At 56.0% G+C, this 17,105-nt stretch overlaps 1 protein-coding gene across 6 annotated transcripts; it reads right to left on the bottom strand.

Moving 5' to 3' along the window:
* Positions 1-2,581: 2,581 nt before the first annotated feature.
* Positions 2,582-16,962, bottom strand: HEMK1 (HemK methyltransferase family member 1). Of its 6 annotated transcripts, none has more exons than XM_058559460.1 (10): positions 15,722-15,802; positions 15,291-15,382; positions 14,873-15,005; positions 10,459-10,593; positions 10,061-10,125; positions 9,756-9,805; positions 8,690-8,798; positions 7,718-7,813; positions 7,435-7,548; positions 2,583-7,279 (listed from the first exon to the last, which is right to left on the bottom strand). In XM_058559460.1, exons 3-10 carry the CDS (start codon positions 14,963-14,965, stop codon positions 7,207-7,209), a joined length of 735 nt encoding a protein of 244 aa, XP_058415443.1. In that variant the 5' UTR covers positions 14,966-15,005; positions 15,291-15,382; positions 15,722-15,802; the 3' UTR covers positions 2,583-7,206. The 6 variants fall into 6 exon arrangements, with proteins under 6 accessions (XP_058415423.1, XP_058415443.1, XP_058415438.1 ...); XM_058559448.1 differs by having other exon boundaries at positions 2,584-7,279; positions 14,873-14,966; XM_058559434.1 differs by having other exon boundaries at positions 2,586-7,279; positions 14,873-14,966; positions 15,684-16,962.
* Between the last annotated feature and the right edge of the window lie 143 nt (positions 16,963-17,105).

The following is a 17,105-nucleotide window of genomic DNA, read 5'->3' as shown; positions in this document are numbered from 1 at the left end:
TACAGGGCTTGGGAAACTGAGGTCCTGGGCCTATGCTGCACACACCTCAAGAGAAGGGCCCATTAGGGTAGCCACTGGGTTTCTAGCAAGCCATCTGGGGACAGCCCTGGCAACCCCTGCTCCTGCTCTGAGGATCCACAGACCCAGGTGGGCCTCTGCACTGAGCTCTGCAAGGGGCAGCCCAGGACCTAGCTATGCTGACCTCAGTGTCTCTGACAGTCAAATGAGCACCGATGGCAGCCTCACCCTCTCTTCCAGTCCAGCTGCGCAACCTGACCCATGAGTGCACTCTGCTGAGCCTTGGTTTTCTTATGCTGGAGAAGATTAAAAACCCAGTCTGAAGGGTTACGTGAGGATTCAAACTAATGAATGCAAAGCAGCTGCTTGGGGCCCAGTATCTGCAGGAGCTCAGAAAATGATGGCAAGGAGTGGAGGAAGAGGAGGAAAGCGCAGGAAACTGCTGAACACTTTGCTCAGCTGCAAGGTCCGAGGGCAAGCAAGGCTCATGCAGCTCCAGCTTGGGGTTTGCCCTGCTCGCCCATGTAGCTCGGCCCCACACTGACTTCCAGCAACCCAGAGGGACTTGGCTGCCTCTCCCAGCAGACAGGACTGTTCCTGGAAAGCAAGGCTGGGTGGGGGTCTGCAGTCGATGAAGGGCTGGTGGCTGGGAGCCAGAGAAAACACCTGGACTCAAGCCCCAGCCCTGCCCTGCTGAGCCTCAATGTTCTCATCTGTGGCACATGGATCTTTTTGGGTGCTCCAAGCCCCAACAATCTGCTCCCTGGGCTCAGTAGGGTGGGATATCTGACCTCTCCACTCCCCAAGACGTATGCCCCAGAAAGGGCTACAGATGCAGTACAGCAGGGGCAATAAGGTGACATGCCGTGCTCTGAGAGGCAGAGAGTCTGGGAGAGACCCCAGCCCCTGGGAAGGGGCCACTCAGCCAGGCCTGCCTACCATGGGGCAGGGCTGCTCTGAGCCATCTCACCTTCCCCCTCAGCCATGGCTGGGACCAAGTGGAGGCCAGCTTAGTTCAAGGCTCCCATTTGAGGCTGAGGTAGGCTCTCCTTGCCTCTCCCACTTGGTGAACTGTAAAATTGGCCTTTCCTGACGATTTTCGTGTAGGATGGTTGAGGGGGGGTGTTGTCTCTGGAAGGACAGGGGTCTCAGGATTTGAAGCTCTGACACATCTGATTCCTGGTTATGAGGCCAGAGATGGCCAAAGGTCTGTGGGGTGCATAACCAGTTCTCTCAGAAGGAGAGGTGCTCACTCATTCTGCAAGGGGAAACCCTGCTCTCCTCCCAGCTATTAGGGCTCCAGATGGGACCCAGATCTCTCCACACCCCCAGGGGCTGTTGTTGGGCTAATGTGGCTGATATTAGCCCATGAACCTGGCCCGAAGGGCTTTATAAGCCAAAATCCCTGGGTTTAGGAGCTACATGAAGAACCATATGAAAGAGCCACACCACCCAATTAAATGACCACATGCCCTTGCAAGCAATGGGGACTGACAGCACCATACTGGGAGTCAGGAGGCAAGTGCTGTGTGACCTGAGTAAGCCCCTTCCTTTTCTGTTTGGGAAGAGGGAGGATCAGGGATTGGATGTGAGTCTTGCTGCAACCCACCCCCTCCAGTACAAACAGGCCCTTGGTTTCATCCAAAGCCTATCTAGGAGATTTGGGGTTAGGCTGACCCTTGAACTCAGGTGTCCAGACTGTCAAGCCTCCAGATTCTCAGTTCTCAGACCCAGCATGAGGCACATCAGCTCATGTCTGGACCTGACCAAGTGCTTCTGGGGTTATTTTACTCAACCCTCATGACATCCCAGGAGACAGAGGCTGTGAACCCTCCCATTTTACAGATGAGGAAACTGAACCAGTAGCTCTGTATGTGGCTCCTGAGTTGGGACAATGGCTTCAAGATCCCCAGGCATTGATGAGGTGGGATGGCATCTCCAGAGCCCCTTAGTATCCTTCACCTGGAAGGGGTCCTGGTCCCAGCCTGGACAGGGACAGTGTCCCAGGCTCCATTTGGCCCCTTCAGCTTTGGGGACCATGAGACTGAGAATCCCAGGGAAAACCTGATTCTATCCCAGGGACAGGGTGGTGACACAGCCCAGTCCAGGCCTAGAGCAGGACTGGACACTGCTTGGTGGCTGGAAGGAGCCCTAACCCTCCACAGCTCACATGGAGGGGTCAGGTCCATCAGCTCAGGTCAAGGGTTGCCATGCTCATTTCACAGAAGTGGCAACTGCAACCCAGAGAGTGCAGGGCCCCTGTTCATCATCACATACTCAAGGGGACCAGGACCAGTCTTGGAGGCAGTCTCTGAGATCCTCTCTGAAGATCTCCACTAGAGATGGGCCATGGAGGCCAGCCTTGCTCCCTCTCCCCTGCTCCCAGTCCCATTCCCACCCACCCCCAGGGCCCAGGCGAGCCTCTCTGGGGCCCACCCTGGGCAGCCTTCTAGTCCTCTTGCTCCAAGAATGGGCCAGCTCTACCACATATTAGACATGTGGGTAAGCGGCCTCGGTAGTTCAGGTTGAGGAGGGTTCCCTACCCCCCACCTCCAGCCACATCACCTCTCAAAGAAGAGGTGTTCAAGGCAATCTATCATGCACCTCAAAATTCTTCCAGCTTCTGCCCATTTCCAAATTCCAGTTCCAAAGCCACTTCCATTTTTAGGTATTTATTACAGCAGCACTTCACTTTGGGTACCAAAGCCTTTATTAGTTTTTTATTGCTGCTCTAACAAATTACCACAAATTCAGTGGCTTAAAACAACACAAATTTATCATCTTATGGTTTTGGAAGTCTGAAATCCAAAATCAGTTTTACTGGGCTAAAATCAGTGTATTGGCAAGACTGCTTTCTTTCTTGGGGCTCTAGGGGAGGTTCTAGTTGCCTCTTCCGGTGTCTAGTGGCTGTCTGCAGTCCTTGGCTCATGGCCCCTTCCTCCAGCAAACTGCATCATTTTGACCTCTGCTTCCATCATCACATCTTCTCTCACTCTGATGTTCCTGCTTCCCTCTTACAAGGATACTTGTGATTACACTGAGCCCACCTGAATAATCTAGGATCATCTTTCCATCTCAACGGCCTTAACTTAATCAGATCTGGAAACTTCCTTTTGCCATGTAAGGTAACACATTCACAGGTTTGGGGGATTAGGACATGGGCATCTTTGGGGCCAGTATTCTGCCTACCACAGGAGGGGTAGGGTTGCTTTGCCAGTCCCAAGCCCCATCCAGAGGGCTTATCCAGCCCTGAGGGGTCATGAGGGGGGATCAGGCCACTGTTCCGGCCAACTCTGCCTGGGGGCTGGCTGAGGCCCAGAGTTCCAGGAAACAGGCGCCTGCCCCTGATGCCGCCAAGGACAGCTTGTACTCCTGGCGTGGCCACTGTGCAGAGATCAGGTGCACTTGAGCCTAAAGGGGCCATGGCTCAACTCGAACAGCTGCCTGGCTCAGGTGGGAGGCCAGCCCCTCGTGGCTTCCTCTCCCTGCTGACTGGAAAATGCAAGAGCTGCTGTCAGGTCAGATGTGACCCACATGGGAAGTTCCAGCTCCATTCTAGAAAATGCACACACTGTTGGCTTATTGGTGGACATTTACTGAGCTTGAGATATGCCAGACCTACATGGAGCCCTAGAGAGATGAGAAAGACAAGGTTTCCAAATGCATGGGGTAGGACATCACTGGTGCTGGCTGAAGCATGGGCTAGAGGCTGGCAAGAACATAGCATAACACCCCTCTGGTGTTCCAGAGGGGGCAGCATTTGTATTGGAGCTTGAAGGACAGGATGATTTGGACTAGCAGTGGTGGACAAAGGCATTCTTGATGGATGCACTAGCTGCGCAAAGGGAGGAAAGTGTGTTTAGGGAATGGAGAGTTTTACAGGGAGGCTGGAGTGTACAGCAGTGGAGAAAAGAATCCAAAGGTGGATGGGGAAGAATGTGCTGGCCTACAGAGATTGAAGTTCTCAAAGCCAGTCAGCAGTGGAATGCTTTGTTCTGATGGAGGCTTACTCAGAGCACTGAGGCGGCCTTGGGAGGAATCCCCAGGGCCTTTCCCATAGCCACCCTGCCCCACCTCTTCAGACCTGGACTCTGCAGGACACAGAGACCACACTCAGGTCATGGGGAGCCAGCCAAGGGTTTAGGGCAGGGATTGGGAGCAGTTAATGGCCCAGGGTCCAAGTAGGGATGGGGGAGAGCAGAAAGGGTTTGGGGAGCACATTTCAATAAACTAGCTAGATGGGCCCCATGGTGAAACCCACAGGCAGCTGAGAAAAGCATCCAACTATAATGCAAAGTCTCAGTTTCCTCCACTGTGGGAGAGGGGATGGAACTGTTCTTCGATCAGGGACTCCTACACCCTCTGTCCATGCTCAGGGCTCTGGCTGAAGGAGGCTGGGTGGGCAGCAGGTACATTCCTCAAGACCTCAGGGGCCTGCAGAGCCTGGACTCCACCATCAGCCCCACGTCTTCCTGCCATTCTGCTTTCAGGGCTCCACAACACACTGCTAAAGTAGGCAGCTGGCTCTGGCTCTGGCCCCAGGAAGGGGGGAGGAGATAGGGCAGGTGAGCCTGGCTTTCCTTGGGCTGGAGCCACTAGCTGATGTGGCCTGGACCTCAGGACACTCACGCCCTGGTGAAGAGGGAGAGGAGGGGCTGAGGGGAAATCTGGGCTGCCAGGCTACCAGCCTCTTGGTGGCTCCATCTCCAGAGGGCAGAGAGAAATCAAGAGCTTAAGACTGAAATTCCTGCCTTCCCTCCTTTCCAGACTGCCGTGTCTGTCTGCCTTGTGTTGGTGCTGAGCACCAAATAGACGCATGAGGGTACAGGGCCCTCCCTGCATCTGCCCTCCAAGGTGGGCAATGGAAAGACTCATAGTGCCCCATGAAAGGTGCATCCCACAGGTTCCTCACAATCATCCTATTAAGATAAAGCACTTGGTCCCATTTCCCAGGCTTGGAAGCAAAGGCTGAGGGAGGCGAAGTCATCTGCCCAATGTCACATCCTGGTGAAAGGCAGATGCCAGGATCTGCACCCAGGCTGATGTGTCTCCAATACTGGAGCTCAGTGTACAAGGCCCAATCAAGAGAGTGGCTGCAGGCTTGAGGCCCTGCCCTGCCAGTTCACTTGGCCCGGACCTCTTTCTCAGGGACATAAAGCCTCACGGTTTTCTGGGAAGGAAGTTGTCCCCAAGCACGGCTCCTGCTTCAGTGACTCCAGCTGCCCCTAGCCTGTCACTCTCCATCATTATGCTCTCTTGGGGTGCCATACCCACATGCTCACTAAGGCCTTTCCTCACAATGGGCCCGCGGCGAGGAGGGTCAGACCATCAGGGAAGCCAGCACTGGCTGAGGTGTGGCCCAGGCTGTGCGACAAGGGGGTAACAGACTGCGAGGAGGTCAGGGCAGCTGCCCTGGATGCTGCTGAAAACAGCAAGAGCCAAAGGGCACAGGCAGAGAAGAGGACGGTCAACAGGGTGAGGCCCTAGGCAGGCCAAGGTCTGAGAGCACAGGGGGGGCTCAGAAAGCCAGGAGCCTTGCTCTGGCTGTGCCTCACGTCACCTTCCCAGGTTTCTTCTAGAGCAGCCATGAGGGAGAGGCCCTGGCTCCTCCTCCTCAAAGGAAGCCAGGGGCAGCTTGGGGTCCGTGCAGCTGGGGCTGGCAAGGGGCAGGATACTGGGGCTCTGGGAGTTGCAGTGTGGCCTCTGCTCTGGCAAATGCAACCCCTAGCCACAGTGGAAGAGTCACTCAGGCCAGGTATGACCCCAGCAATACAGACTCCTCAAAGGCAGGGACCTAACTTCCATCTCCACTTGGCCACCTCCCACCATGGGACCTCAAATAGGCCACATCTCTTGGGGAGTCCCTGCCTGGGGAGTGGGCACTCAGATGTCAGCTCCACCTGGCTGACTGAGAATAAAATGAGGCTGCCACCTTGCACTGGCCTTCAAGCCAGAAGAACCAGCTTCTCGCAGGAAAAGGAGCTGCCTTAGGTCTTACTGCAAGACACAGCCCTGGAACCCAGCATCCTGGCTCCAGCAGAGGATGCTGCCCATCAGACCACACTGCCTCCGGCCACTGCACTACCAGGTCAGGCCCTTGAAAGTGCTGGGGGTGGGGGTGGGGGAGTCTGGCGGTGTGCCATGTTCCTCAGGACTCACCCTGATGCAGGCTCACATCAGCACCCGGCCAACCTGGAGGTTTCCTGTCCCTATGGACAGAAGGGCTGAGCCTTCAGGCCTCCTGGTGGCCACAAGTCTGCACACACTAGAGCTGCAGTGGAGGTCACAACCTGGTCACTATCTCAGCTAATCATTCTCCCCAGCCACAACCAGGGACAGATGAGTAATCTGAAACTCCAAGTCAACTTGGAAGGGACGTTTTAGCTAAAAGCTACAGGAATAAAAATTAAACACAAGCCCTGCTCACCTCTCACTGGCTCAAGCCTTCAGTTACATGAATGTGGACACGTAACCCCAGAACTGTGCAGCAAGGATGCTTAGCCCTGACCATCTAGGAAGCAGGTAACCATCCCTGAGCTGAAGCTCAGATGAGGTTCCTGTGCTCAGAGCCCAGCCGCAGTCAGAGAAGTGGTGGGAGCGCCTCCACGGCAGTGGGGGGCTAAGACAACCCTTAGAGTAAGCTGCTCAGTGCCAGCCCCCGGCATCCAAGGCCAGGAGGAGCACCCACATTCTTTCCTCCACACTGCTCTCCCATGTCCCCACCACATGCGGGATTGGTGGCCAGCCCTGCTGGGGCAGAAGGAAGCTCTTACTCCCAGCACTGCCTGGGGGCAAGGGGTCAGGGGACCCAGAAATCATGGTAACAAAACATTAGGTCACTACTTGTCGGTCTCTCGACACTTTATTGGCCATATCTCCCAACATCCTCAGAGCAATTCCACCCACAGAGACACTGGGCAACCTGCCCTTGGCCATCATGTGATGAGGCCAGACTGGGAACCTGGGTCTGCTCAGCTCCTGAGCCGAACTATGGATGCCCTGGCTCTTTGCCACCCCAGAAAGGACACCCTCACCCTTGCTTCTACCCCTAAGTCTCCTAGAAATGAAGAGCATGGGGCATCACAGAGCCGTGGGGAATGCCACAAGGATCTGGGGTTCTGGAAGGTGCCATCCACCTCCTTCCAAGTAGCATTCCAGGAAGAAGTGTCAGCCAGGCACTCTGGCAGGCTAGTGCCCTGGCCAGGTGTCTGTGGGGCATCCAGGCTGTAGCCCAGACCTCCGGATGTGCAGGAACCGGGGCCTAGGGAGACAGGGACAAGGGGCCAGTTACTACCTGGGCCCTGGGGAATAAGCAGAAAGTGGGAATAGCACCCTCTCCCCACAGCCGGAGCTGCGGATGGCCTGAGTGGAAGCACCAGTGTGGCTGTGGGGGACGGGGGGTGGGTAGAGCCTCACCTCCCACAGAAGTCCCTGCGCACAGCCACGAGATGGAGGGACAGGTCAGGCCTGCTCTGAAGCCAGCTACCAACGAGCTCTGGGTGTCTTGGGTCCACTTCTAAGAAGATGCTTCTACATTGGAGAGAAATGGGTCAGCTTAGAGGTAGTGCTGGGACCTGGACTTCTGGGTTGCCCAGGCTGGGAGGGGTGGGGACAGAATGACTGCCAGGGCAGGCCCGGTACACACTGGGAGGGGAGGAGGCTGCTGGGGACAGACCCAGGAGACCCACGCCATCCATACCCAGAGTCCTTTAGGAGCCAAGGTGCCAGGGCCAGGACGTGGGTGATGACATCCATGCCCTCCTCCCCACCGTCCAGGGCTGCTGGGTCTTCATAGCTGAAGGGGAAAACAAGTGAGAGGTGAGTGCCTGGATAGGGGGTGCCTGAAAAGTATGAAAGAGCTGAGCAGGGCCATCCACGAAGGGAGTCCCATGGAACTTACACTCTAGCCTGAGAGGAAAGTCTGAGGACCCAGAGGAGGGGGCCCTCTAATGATGGCAGCTCCGATTCCCCAACCTCCTGCAGGCAGCACCTCACCAGGAGGGGCTGGGCACACTCGGTGAATCTCATTGACTAAGTCCCCAGGGCATGAGGGTCTCCCCACAACCAGGCTGTTCCTATTCTTGGTCTGGGGAGGCCTGGAGCTGGCCCTGATACTCCTGAGAGCACAGAAAATGTGAGCCAGTACCCTGACCCATACTACCGCTGCCTCATCCAGGGGCTCCTGGGCTACCCCTGGCTCTCAGCCTGTTTGGGAGCAGGATGGCTCAGTGCAAAGCCTGGAGTAGGGCCTTAGTCCCAGCTTTCCTGCTAAGCCCCCACATGACCTTGGACAAGGTACCTTCCCTCTCTGGGCCTCAGTCTTCTGTAAAATGACGCACCCATCTGAGCACCTTCTATGTATTCTGAACTGTGTCTGATATTTCAGTCATTGCTGAGTCTTCCCCATGGCCCTGCAAACCTCTGTCACTCTCTTTTCGGAGGCAGGAAACGAGGCTCAGAGAGGTCCAGTGGTAGTCTAGTGGGCTTACATGGGAAGGCAGAAGCTGAACCCAAGGAGGTCTGTGGGCTCTGGAGTGAGCCTCTCTCAACACCACTGCCCTTTTCAGCGCCCCCACCCTTCCCGTCCCTCTCGATGGTGTGGTCCTCCAGGGCAGACCCATCCCACTAGGCCTTCTCAGGCCTGGTCTCCCTGTCCCATGCCACTCTGTACCTGCGGATCTCAGGGGCCAGCTGCTCCATGTCCTGGTGGAAGACGTAGGGAGGGTTGCTGACAACCAAGTCCATGGGACCCCAGGGCAGAAGGTGTGCCCAGCTCCCCTCTGTGGGCAAAGGGAACACAGCAGTGAACGGGAGGTAGCTCAGCTGCCATCATTTCTCTTGGGTAGTCCCTCCCCCCAAGCTACACCGTGGGTCTGTCTGGACCTGATAAGCCAGACTTGCAGACTAGTGCCCAGGGTCCCCAGCCAGCAGTCTAGCTGGGAGTATGTATGCTCTGACACAGCAGCTCTTCACCTGGAATGTCTCTGCCTTCTCTTCTTCCTGTCAAAATCCTCCTCAATAAGCAAGACTCAGCTCAAGTGTCACCTTTAGAAAGCCCTCTTGATTGCCTGGCCTAAGCAAGAGCCTCTGTCCTCTGCAGCCCCACTGGCCTTGCCACACTCTGCCTCACAGCCAACATGGACTGAGTGCACGGAAGGCAGGCCTGGCCTCAGTCAGTCGATTTCTGGTGGCTATTTACCAGTCCCACCCTGTGCAAAGTGCTATACCACATGTATCACACTCCATGGAGGGGACACATGAGGCTATTATGTATGTGGGTACATAATAGAGCCAGAACTGGAGGCAGAACGCTGAGAACTGGAGGCAGAACGCTGAGGATACTCTGTAAGGGCCATGGCCAAGCCGTGCCGTGCCTGGGCCAGGTGGGGGCAGGGACGGTACTCAAGTATTTTAGTCCTAGAGGCTTTCTCTTTCTTGAGCTTCTGCTTATCTCTTGACAACAAGCAAGCCCTAGTTAAACTCATTAGTTATGGGGCATTCAGAAGGTAAGAAAGACTCTGTGGCTGGCCCCTCATGGGTCAGGTCAACCCAGGAGGCAACAGGGACTTGCCTGTCTTCAGCAAGGATTGGCCTGAGATATCCCTTGTGTGTGTGTGTGTGTGTGTGTGTGAACACATGCTGGGGAGGCCCCTCTCCATCTCTGCAGAGTGCTTCATCCACCCAGCAGCACCTGTACCCAGGATCCCCACCCCAGGGAAGATGGGTGGGGAAGGTACCTAAGGTCACATCGAGGGGGATGATCCGAATCCTGTCTTGCAACTGAAGCCTGGAGAGATGGGAAGGTAAAGGTGAGCATGGGGGGCAGACTCTTACCCTTGGCTACAAGGACTGGGAGAATAAACCCTTCTTGGACCAGAAAGATACCTGGTACTCACCGTCCATTCGTAAACCTGTGGGACCCACGTCAGGCTGCCCCCAATAGCTCCCCCTTCTTGGTGGCTTTGACACCGGGATAGGGTTGATCAGGCACCAAAGTCTGACTCCCCCCACCCTGACCCTCTGATCCCCCCAGCCCGCCTACCTCTGAGCATTCTCATGGGTCAGGCAGATGGCTGCTTCTCCCTTATCCACAGCAATGACTCGGCTCTGCCCCAAGAACAAACCAAGGGTACATGAAAGGCAGGGTGACAGGAGAGGCCAGGCCTAGGGACCAGAGCCCTCCTCCAACTCCTACCTGAAGAGGAGGGAAATATCCAATAGCTTTTCCCTCTCTGTGGCCAGGACCTGGCCAGATAGAAGGGGATGGGAGTTAGAGGCTATGACCACGGTGGGCTGGGGGCAGCCCTGTCCTCCTATTTCCAGTCACTTCCCCTCAAGTGCTTCTAGCAGAGACGGGTGGGGAAGGGATCAGCAGGAGGGACAGTAAGTGCCAGTCACAGTCTACCCAGGGCGGGGTGGAGAGATGCAGAGGGGGCTCACCTGGGGGATCTGGCTCAGCAGGCTGAGGGAGACAGCTCCTGATCCGCAGCCCACCTCCAAGATGAGGGGGCCACCTTGGGCTCCCACCACATGGGACCTCTGGGTCACCTCCTCTAGCACCCATTCAACCAGCTCCTGGGAGGTAGAGGGGTCTGGATCAGAGTTAGTGTCGACTCGGCCCCTGGAGGTCTTGGCACAGAGGCCTAAGCACAGATAGCTCCTGTGTCAATGTAGAATGGCCGGCTGGCTAAAGCCAGACTGAACTTGAAGTCAGCTGGGGCCATGGGCAGGTCACTCTGTCTCCCCATGCCTCCGTTTCCCCATCTGTAAACCTGAGCACAGTTGAGGATAATCCACCTCATTGGGAGGTGATGGGGATTAATCAGAATCACATTCGTGAAGCACTGATCACATGCCCAGTACACGGTAAGTGTTCAATAAACCCCAGCTAAGCCCTTTACAGATATCCTCCTGTTTTGTGCTCGCAGCAATGCTAAAAACCCTATGTGATGGTTCCTGGCCACTCCCTCTGTACCTAGCTCTGCTTCCAGAACTTTCCCTGTATTAATCTGTCGGATCCTCACAACCAGTCCACGAGGAAACTGAGGCCCAGGGGTCAAGGTGCCACCTGAAGCCTGGCCTGCACCTCATGATGGCCAAGAATCAGGGGCTCGTGTGTTCCCAGCTTCTTCACAGAGCTGAGCTTAGGAGGCCCCCAGAGAGGCTCCTAGGCCAAAGGGACAGGGAATCCCCTCCACGGAGGGGAAGGGAGAACACAGTCCTGCCTGAACCCCAGATCTGAAGGGGGATATGGCGCACACAGGGCATGGGGTAAGGGACATGGCGTGATAGGAGGTGCCTGATTGCACCATACCCACCTTGGTAGCAGGGGAACACTTTCAGACACTGTCACTTTGTAAACAACAGGGTTTCAAGTCTCATCCACTCATCTGTTACCTGCAGAGACTGCGTGGGAGTCAATATAGGGTGGAGGTGAAAGTGGAGGGCTGCTTCTGCCCAATGGTCAAAGTGTTTCTAACCAGCAGTGAGTGGGGGTCCAAGGAGCCAGATATGGAGCAGGGAAAGGGCAGTGTAGCCCCTTCTGAAAGGCATCCCTTTGGATGAGGGCAGGAGAGGCCGCCCAAGAGGCTCAAGACTCCTGGGGTCCCAGGCAGAGCTGGCTCAGGGAATGGGGGGAGGCGTCAGCAAGTGGGTGCTTCCCTCATCTGAAAAGAGGTCCACCTCCTCCAGAAAGCCTTCCTCAACCCCCCACCAGGCTCTCTCTACCATGGCTTTCCTCACTGGGAGCCTAAGGCCTAGGATGGTGTTTGCCTCTCCTACCAGACTGCAGGCTCCATGATGGGAAGACCAGGGATCTAACCCATCGCGGTGTGTCCCACAGCCAGGGCTTAGCTCACAGAGGGGCCTCTTGGCTACTTCCCAAGCGCTGGGCAAGCTTTCAGCGGCCGCGGGAAGCTACCCTCTAAGTCTCAGACCTCCAGGTACCCCAAACTCCAAATATCAACAGTCAGGCCCCAATGGAGCAGAGAGCTCCAGATTACTCGGATCCACTTTCCACATAAGCTTCTCAGTGCTGAGTCCCAAAAAGCACTTCATCCTTCCAGGCTCCCACAATCCCAGGAGCAAAACTCACCTGTTCCCAGGGTACCAAGTCCAAGATAGGTAGAACTTGGCCAGCAGGTCCAACCCTTCCTGTTCCAAGCCCCATCCTCACCAGACAAACTACTGCCTAGTGGGGAGGGAGCCTGGCTTCAGCAGGAGAGGGTTTCACCTCAGTCGCTTCCAGGCACTACTGGAGACTGTTGGGGTGCTGACAGCAAGCTGGGCCCACAGCGCTGGGACTGGCACAGAGTGAGTAGTCTAGGGCTATGGCCAAGAGCCCGTGGTCTCAGTGGTGAGACCACGTACTGAGCAGCCAGTGGGATAGCTGAGACTTGTCAGGGGTGTGAGCTTCTCTTGGTTTCTGGGCCACAGACAGACCTACTCTGGCTGGATAATGACCCCTCAGCCAGCCACACTGACCAGCCACCTCACAGAGACACCCTCAACCTCAGAGATACACACCACATACGTGAATGGCCACCTTGGGCAGGGTGTGAAGGTGAGAGACTGGGCCCCCTCCACCACCAGTGACCCCTAGCCTCTCCCTTACACTCACCACGGGAGGTGACCATGGGACCATGGGAGGATCATCTTGGTTGTGGGACCACTTGGGGGGTAGGGGTGAAGACCATCCCCAAGAAGTCCAGAAACACTCTCTTCCTCACCCAGTGAAGGGCCTCCCTCAGCCTAAAGCTGGAAGCTCCTTTGAGAAGGCTGAAAACCAAGCTGGTCACAGGTCCAGGGCACCTTTTCCAGGTGAACAAGGGAAGAATCCAAGAACATAGTGTGGTGGGGGTGGAGGGGCATGTGGGAAGGAGGCAGGGAGCAGGTGGCTGTCGGCTCTGCCTAGAGCCACTGCCTCAACAGGACTCCATAACCCCTCAAGAGATTGGCCCAAGGCCTCAGCAGGACCTGGGCGCCACAAGCACCCTCCATTATGACCACATCCCTGGTAGGGCAGCCCCAGGAAGATGGCATTGCCTCCCTCAATCCAATCACAGACAAGCCACTTTGTCTTCCACACCCCACAGAGCCTCACCTCACCAGGCTGGTGGGAACAGCTCACACTCCCAGCCTTGGGTTTCCCACTGTACACACTGCCAGGCCGGGGACGGAGCCACCTTCACAGCCCCAGGGAAAACCCAACTTGTCAGGCCACATGGCACCTACAACTTTGCATTTCAGACGTCAGCACCCATCATCAGAAACCGCCCTTCAATGGATAGAGAGAATGCAGGCACCACAATCCCTCCCCTGCACCCATTCTCCTCACTCCCTGCCACAGGCCACGTCCTTTCAAGTTCTCAGTAAGACACCCCCCAATGTGGCTTCACAAATTTGGGGCGAACCTGGCAAGTTCTGAGAAATGTCTGTACAGTGAGGCGAGGACCCGGCCTCCCAACCACAGCCTCCCTCCTCCCCTCTCCCCACACCTTGCAGCAGCGCTGCCTTCTTGGCCCAGACCCACCCAGTAAAGGGGGGGCGGGGGGCAGGTGGTGTATGGGAGCCGGAAGTCCTCACCCAACACTCAGAACCCTGGAACACATCGCTGGTGCCAGGTCAGCTCTGAGGGGACTCAAAGGTCATCACGGTAGCTTCCCTCCCATGCCCTGCCCCTTGGCAGCCTCAGGGGATAGTGAATGACCTCCTGGCTAAAGGTCGCATGCTTGGGGGAGCCACAGGATGGCCTCCCAAAAGTCTGCAAGTGACAGGCCACATCCTGCTCTGAGTCTCTGCACCCCATCCCAGCTCATCCAATCCCAGATGGGGCAGCCCCATGTGAGGTATGCGGCCTTGACCTGGGAGTCAGGATGTCCAAGTGCTGCCCCCATGCTCCTCCCTTGGCACCCGTGTGACTTCAGCAAGGTCTCAGATTCTCTACTGTCCCTGCCCTGACACAGGGCAGTGAGATGAGGACCTGGCCTCCCAACGCATGATGTGGGGGCAAGTGGGGTCTGAGGGTTTATTGGCTGGAAAGTGAGGAAGGGCTCTGTGTCCCCGTCTGAGGCAGATGGAGGCCTGATCTTTCCCAGGAATGTCTGCGTGCCTGGGTGCCTTTCTAGAAACACCCCTTCTTAGAACCTGGCTTGCCCACTGGCCCCCACTCAGCCCCATCCACCTGCTCTGCTCTCTCTGGTTCCTAGCTCTGCCACCTACAAGGTCGGGGGAAGCCCAGAAGGGCCACAGAAAGCACTCTCCCAGGATTAGGGTGCCTCACCAAGAGACAGCATTCTGGGACCACACACTCCCGAGTCCTAGTAATGTGTGGGACACAGCCGATTACTTGACCAGATAGTGGATCTAAAAGGACCAACAAGTCACAGATTCCCTGATCTGCAGGCCCAACCCTCTCATCATCTGGGATCAGAAGGGGCAGTGACCTGCCCGAGGTCACATAGCTGTACCAAGCTTCCAGAAATCCAGCTGGAGGCCTCTCCACTGTGCCCACGCCTCCTGAGGAGAAGGGGGTTTGTTTCCCGTGGGTTAGGTAGGCCATGGGCCCATAGGACAGCTCCTAGGGAAATGACAGGAACAGAGCATCTGGTGGGCAGCATTAGTTGGGGTACCCTGAGCCACTGCCAGCCCTGGGGGCTCTGGCAGTGGCTTGGGATGTAAGGAGAGTCAAGGAGGCCAGCAGGAGACCTCTGTCCTCTTGGCCATACCTACCCAGCCAGCCAGGAAACACCGGTATGGAAGGGTACTGCCTCTAAAATTAGCAGTCATGGGGCCCCAGTGCCCCCTGGAGGAAGCCTAGGGCAAGACAGGTGCCCTGTCCTGGTGGCACACCTACCTCTGTTTCTGGCCGAGGGATGAACACTGGGGGCACCATCTTCAGATTGAGGCCCTGAAAGTCCCACTCACCAAGGATGTACTGCACAGGCATCCTACAGAAGAGGCAGCTGGGTGATCATCAGTGCCAGAGCCTGGACCAACAGGACCATGCTTGGGTTGAGGGACACCACTTGTGGACAATAGTGTCAGGTAGGGTCATGTCTCCTGTGCCCTGGGACTCCTAGCCAAGGTCCTCCCTCCCACCTTCCCTCCTCCCTACCTACTACCCTGACTCTCCTCTCTTCACTCTCTCATCCCAACACCTCCCTAGTCCTTGGACACTTTCCTTCTCCCTGACCATGAATTTGGTGGGGCTGGGGGAAGCTAGATCCCTGCTCCCGACACGGAACCCTCAGGTCTGGCCCATGGATGCTCACCTTCGCAATCGGCGGCTACTTAGCTCCTTGACGTGCTGTAGCTGCCAAGGGGTCAGGGGCTGGGTCCAAAGTACTGGCCTCAGGCTCTGAAACTGCCCCACAGAGAATGTGAGTGGCTGGTCCCCCTGACCCAGGAGCCCTGACCTAGGTTTCTTATGTGGACAATGCCTGTGGGCCCAACACTGGCCACTCCTGGTCATCCCTGAACCCTGAATGTCTGACACACACTGTAACAGTTTGTTGGATGAATAAGTATCTGCCTAAGACATTCCTTCAGAAAAATCCCATCACTCTCAGCTCAGCACTCTCAGTGGAGTGGAAAAGCCTGACTGTCTCTTCCCCAGGGTGCTGTCTCCCTCTTCTTCCTACCCTCTTGATAACACTGCACTTAACTGTTTTGGCTCCAAGAACATGAGCCACGATGTACTCACTGGAGTCCCGGGCCTCAGGGATGCCCCTCTTCTCAAAGACTGCCGTCCAGTAGCTGACCACCTCTGTGGCACTCAACAACCCAGCCAGAGGCAGATGGGTTTGCCATGAGCTGAAGGCCCAGACCTGAGTGCCTCCTCTCCTCCCCAGGCCAGATACAAGGGCCCGCAGCATTCGGCCCCAAAGTTCCATGTCTCAGCAGAAGGCTCCCCTGAGCACTCCCAGGTCCCCAAGCCTTCCTGGTGATATCAGATGCTGAGGATGGTCACTGGCCCCAGCTGGACCAGTGGAAGTCACAGGCCCTCATTCCTCAAAGTGGCTCTGGTCCTCAGATGTGGCTGCCACCCTGGAAGGGGGAAGGAGAACCAGGAGAGCAGCTGAGTCTCATGTGACCCACTCCCCTCTGACCTGCTGCCTGAGAGACGGCATGCTCTTGCCCTGTCACCTCCTTGACTCCATTTTAGACCCTCAGCCACCTATTTGATTCTTCTTCTCTTGGCCAGTAATGTTTTCTTCACATCTTTGGCTGAAGTGGGCTGAACCCATAGCTCAGTCCCTGCTAATAAATGGACTGGTGGTGGGTCAAGGCCCAAACTTGGGGGGCTGGACAGATGTGTGTAACCTTTGGAAAGTCATTATTTCCAAGTTTCAGTTTCATCATCCATAAAATGGCGAAAATAACATCAACTCCACGGTGAGCAGTGCGTTAGTCAATGAATGTCAAGGGCCTGGGAGCCAGCTCAGCCCACAGGAGGGACTCAATGTTGTATGCTCTTAACTAATAATTCAAGGGGGAGGAGACTGCCTTTGCTGGGGAGTTTTGCTGTTGATATTTTGCATGTACTGTCATTGATTTGTATGCTGAAACTCCATCTCCCCAATTTAACCCATAATCCTAAATATCAGCGTAAATTGCCAGCTAAAAAATTTACAGTATTTGTTAACTTTATATTTAAGTTATCACAAACAAGTTTAACTGAAGATTTAAAATCAGTGGTCCCTTTTCCTTTCACACTGGCCAAGGTCCAAACTACCGTTTATTGAAGACCTGCTAGGTGCCACATTTTCAGAGACAAGCAGGGAGTGAAGGGAGGCTCCGAGATGGGAAGCGACTTGCCCAAAGTCACCCAGCTAGGAACTGTCCTAGGCAAGACACAAACCCAGGTCCTCCAGACTCCAGAGGCGGCTCTGTCCACCTGAGCGCTGCCCCAGGAAGAGCCGAGGCCTTAAGCCAAGGGCCCAGCTTCCCGAATGAACCAGGCGACGTCGCCTCTCCCCAAGCCTGTCTCCCCATCTGTACCTCGGGGGATATGGGGGCTCCCGAGGGTGTTGCGGTCCAGGCGTCCCCGTCCCAATCCCCACCTGCAGCGAATACTTGCCTGAAAG

Source organism: Diceros bicornis, chromosome 2, assembly GCF_020826845.1.
Source record: "Diceros bicornis minor isolate mBicDic1 chromosome 2, mDicBic1.mat.cur, whole genome shotgun sequence".
In the NCBI taxonomy this organism is placed as follows: Eukaryota; Metazoa; Chordata; class Mammalia; order Perissodactyla; family Rhinocerotidae; genus Diceros; species Diceros bicornis.
This window is presented reverse-complemented; position numbering and strand designations above follow the sequence as displayed.

Coding starts and splice junctions, on each gene's coding strand:
- HEMK1 (XM_058559434.1), bottom strand. CDS start 15,911: ATGGAACTTTGGGGCCGAATGCTGCGGGCCCTTGTATCTGGCCTGGGG. Junction 14,967..15,290: donor AGTAGCCGCCGATTGCGAAG/GTGAGCATCCAT, acceptor CCTCTTCTGTAG/GATGCCTGTGCAGTACATCC. Junction 10,594..14,872: donor TCCCTCGGCCAGAAACAGAG/GTAGGTGTGCCA, acceptor TCTACCTCCCAG/GAGCTGGTTGAATGGGTGCT.